Genomic DNA, 4,163 nt, shown 5'->3' on the forward strand with positions numbered 1-4,163 from the left:
TGAGAGGGCATAAATTCAAATTGAGGAAAGACAGATGTAGGATAGACGTGCAGAAATTTGCCTTTAGCCTGCGGGTGGTTGGTTGGTGGAACAGACTTCCATCCCTTGTCGTGGAGGTTGATAGCCTAAATAGTGGACAGGTATTTTGAACGAACAGAGGGGTGAAATGGAAGTGGTTTTTTTTTTTTTTTTTTTTGGCTGATGCTGCATAAGCGCCTCTACTAATGCTAATGCTAATGCTAATTTAAACGACGAGATGAACCGAGAGCTGCTGCCCTGAGATAGCCTGAATTTCGATCAAGAGAAAGACTTGAACAAGGACTGACATTCTCTTTGCAGACTTGCACAAGAACTGCTATTTAGAAAGTATTGACTAATATATTGGATTTCAGTATATCATTACATTATCACGTATTTCTCTATGTCTTCTTATAAGAACAACTGGTGTTACTACTACCATGTTAGCTAATTAGTAGCATAAAAGCTTCAACTGTCACTTCCTACATTTTGTCTCACGAACATTAGGTGATACATCGTGATGGAAGTTAAATCCTTATTGATTGGAGTGACGAACCTACTCTGTTAGAAATTAAAAATAGTGTATGTAGTTTGACTCCAGTGCTTCAGCTGTGCCATGCCATTGGATACTTATTATCTGACATTGAAATTTAGGATTTCTACAACTACCGAACCTCCTCCTGGTCTGTCGTAGAGTTCTGTTATGCCTTTGCTCCAAGAGGATTCTCCTATCGAACTGCTGGGAGTGCTGAAGAAATATTCAACGTTGGAAGAGTTACCCTTCAATCTGAAGGATCTATTGAGGAAGCGCTTCGACATCTGCTAATCCTGGTCACAGGATAGGAATTGCTAATCCTAATTTAGGATAGGATTACACCACGACATGCGGCTTCTACAAAGGCTGAAATTTGCCGCCACCTTCTCTTCTTTCTTTTATTTTTTTCTTTTATCTTTTCTCAATTTCTCTTAACTTCCTTTTATTACGGTGGGTGCCTTCTCTGACCCCCCCGCTGCACTTCTTTCCTTCCCCACCCCTTTCCAGCTATTCCCATTTCCTTTTCCCATAACTTTATCTATCCTGGAACTGTGTTCCGGTATAGACTAGCATGAAGGTAGTAGATTCTGGCCGCCTCCACTTTTGGACGCTGTGACCAGGTGTTGCTGCCTCCCATCTGCTAAGAGCCAGGTATCGGCCGACTACATAACAACAGAACACATCATAACATTTACACACCCAACACACTACATACAAATGGCCGGTTTTGGCGTGAGCTTCAACACAAGAAGCACAATAGCGGCTAATTGGGGGAAACCCTGGAGTTCACCACAACAACACATGAATAAAACAAAATTTAAATCTGTCTACATGTCCTGGATAATGTGTTACCTAAGTTGTGACCGCATGCTGGGGAAGACTTAATTTCATACTGCTCGCGGCGTTGTGACTGACTGATTTGGGGACATGAGCGTCGAAAAGTTGGACTGGCCAGCCCATAGCCCTGACATAAATTGGAGCATCGGGTGCTTGTGATGAGAGAGTACCCTCCCCCCCCCTAAAAAAGAGCCCAACTGGTCATAAGTTTGAAGGCCAAATGGCTGAAAATGTTAGAGAACATTTGCAAAAATCTGGTGGAGAATGTTCCACGGAGACTAGAAGCTGTCATAAAGTCTAAGGGTTTCAGCACGTTATTATTTTTCCTCTAAATAAAGTTTATTTATAGATAGACAGATGCCCAGGTCTTAATGGTAAGACAGTGTAGGTATTTGTATATATTCTTAATATTTCCTTTATCTAAACGATACATTTTAATTAATTTCAAATGATTGTTATCAGAATGAAGAAAATTTATTTCTTTATGTTGTTAAATTTCTGACTCAAAAATATTCTTATTTTCTAGAATCAATTGGTGGATAACAGCTGTGCCATTTTCTCTTCTGATCTTCGTTTACGACGAATGCCGTCGATTTATCCTACGGCAAAATCCAGGTGGATGGGTAGAGAGGGAAACCTACTACTGAACTATTTTTATCATAAATAGGATTAATTATTTTTATAATTTATAGAGTAAAAAAGTATTTGGCCGTGAAGTGAACTCCTCAAATATGCATGCTCATATGCATTAAACAACTACGAAAAATACTAATAAATATTTGTAAAGAACCGGAGTCCAAATACGCTTTCCAAATTTTCTAAACTTCTAAATATTTCTGTGAAGTCGATTTTTGTTGCAAAAAAAGTAACCAGATAAATACTGAAGATGGAAACCTCAAAGAATGCGGAGGAATAGTTCAGAGAATAATTTATTACTCCAATTGCTGTAAAACAAGTTCTAGCCTTTCTATTGATTTTGTTGTAGTCGTCTTGGATATTTTGATACATGTATTTGTTAAAACTGTTTTAAAAACTGTATAGTTTATGGAAGAATGACATTTTTTTTTCATTTAATAATGTAACTGAAATGATAAATCAGAAAATATTATTGCATCATAATGCAAAGCGCCATGTTGGCCTTTGACGTACACCAGTTCTAAAATCTAAGGAAATCAAACAGAATGCAAAATATTCGAATATTAATTTCGAACAGTTCATTTACGGGTAAGAACATGGAATTAGACCTGTTCTGAAAGATTATAAGCATTTCAATATGTAATATTAAAGATAATTTGACAATTTATTCTAATAATTCATTATTGTGAACTATGGGAGAATCTTTGGTAATCTGTAGTTTCATATCCAGATATAACTGATCAATACTTTAACCATTACTGCAATTAAATTATCACAGGATTATTTTGTTTGAAAGTATTGATGTAATTTCTCTCTTATTACACGTCAAGTTTTATAAATATATATATTTAAGAGATCATTTTCACTTATCTGACAACTCATGTTAAGCAATGTGAAAATCGGAACTGTTTTTCATGCCTGTTTTCTATTGGTAAAAAGTAAAGTGTTACCAGTCATCGTTTTTCTTGTATTATTTCTAAACTTCAAAAGAAAACAAAAAAAAATCAAACGTAGTTTTTATATCGTAACCATAAGAGCGTGTGTCCAGGTTGGGCTTGAAAGATCGAGAGATAGTGTGGTTTACATGACAAGCAATGCTTTTCACGTTTAAAAATCTTAAATAGCAAATTTTGAAACTAGTTACGATAGGTTGTACAGCAGAATTTAAAAATGCAGATATAAAAAATATAAATACATATAATTGAAACAAATTTTTGAACAAACGGAACAAGAAAGAAAGTATAGGCATATAAATGAAGCATAATATTAGGTAAATAAAATTTAACAGAACCGATTAATGTCTCCAATAAACGATAACATCAGATGATACTTTGTTGTTGTTGTTGTAAGGTTTTAGGAGCATTAGCGACTGCCATATTGCTCATATTGTCTGTATGCGTGTGTTCTGCAGTCGATTTTCTGTTAACTGGACAAAAAACTCGAGTTTTCGGGAGAAAAAACCATGTTACCCTCGCCTGAGACCGACTAACTCAGCCACGTTTGAAAAAAAGCCCATAAAGATTCCTCAAACTCAACCTCAGTTCTTTTCCACCCTGTGTGGGGGTGGGACTACGAACCTTCTAACTGTCCTACCCACGAGAGCGATGTTTAAGGTTTTGAATGGATTGAGTAAGCTGATGGCATCTTACCTCTTTGTCAGACAACACGAGTGAGAGGGCCTAAGAATTTAAATTGAGGAAGGATGGTTGCAAGATAAATAAATGTGAGGAAGTTTTCTTTCAGCCAGCGTGTAGTTGATTATTGTAACAAACGTTGCAATAAGATTTGGCAATACAGTATTGACTAATTGACTGTTACATATGTAATAGCCAATTAGTCAATATTGCCAAATCTATCCGAAAGTTCCTACACATTTAGAAGAAAGTTCTCATACATTAGAAGAAAGCTGAAAGTTATGGATGACATTTTTCACACGCAGAATGAGAAATGAACGCTATAAATTGTAACATAAATTGTTAAGTATCGCATGTGAATGGAAATAAATCAAAAAGTTAATACATACAAGTTGTGGGGGAAATTATCAACTATCGTGCCGTTCAAGATGGTAGATGCATTACCCAACATTTACTGTTTTATGTTCTAATATTAAAAGTGCGTGTTCGTGCGTTATCTCGGT

At 36.1% G+C, this 4,163-nt stretch overlaps 1 protein-coding gene across 2 annotated transcripts in view; it reads left to right on the forward strand.

Annotated features, from left to right (window-relative positions):
• Positions 1-2,980, forward strand: part of LOC150080151 (sodium/potassium-transporting ATPase subunit alpha-like) — a 265,285-nt gene extending 262,305 nt beyond the window's left edge. For both annotated transcript variants that reach the window (XM_090380961.1, XM_090380962.1), the window contains exon 21: positions 1,917-2,980. In XM_090380961.1, the coding sequence (XP_090237087.1) occupies positions 1,917-2,037 (121 nt within the window). In that variant the 3' untranslated portion in view covers positions 2,038-2,980. The remainder of the gene's footprint in view (positions 1-1,916) is intronic.
• The last annotated feature ends 1,183 nt before the right edge of the window (positions 2,981-4,163 follow it).

The sequence above is a fragment of the Mastigoproctus giganteus genome, chromosome 9, assembly GCF_048544385.1.
Source record: "Mastigoproctus giganteus isolate SK-2022 chromosome 9, ASM4854438v1, whole genome shotgun sequence".
Classification (NCBI taxonomy): Eukaryota; Metazoa; Arthropoda; class Arachnida; order Uropygi; family Thelyphonidae; genus Mastigoproctus; species Mastigoproctus giganteus.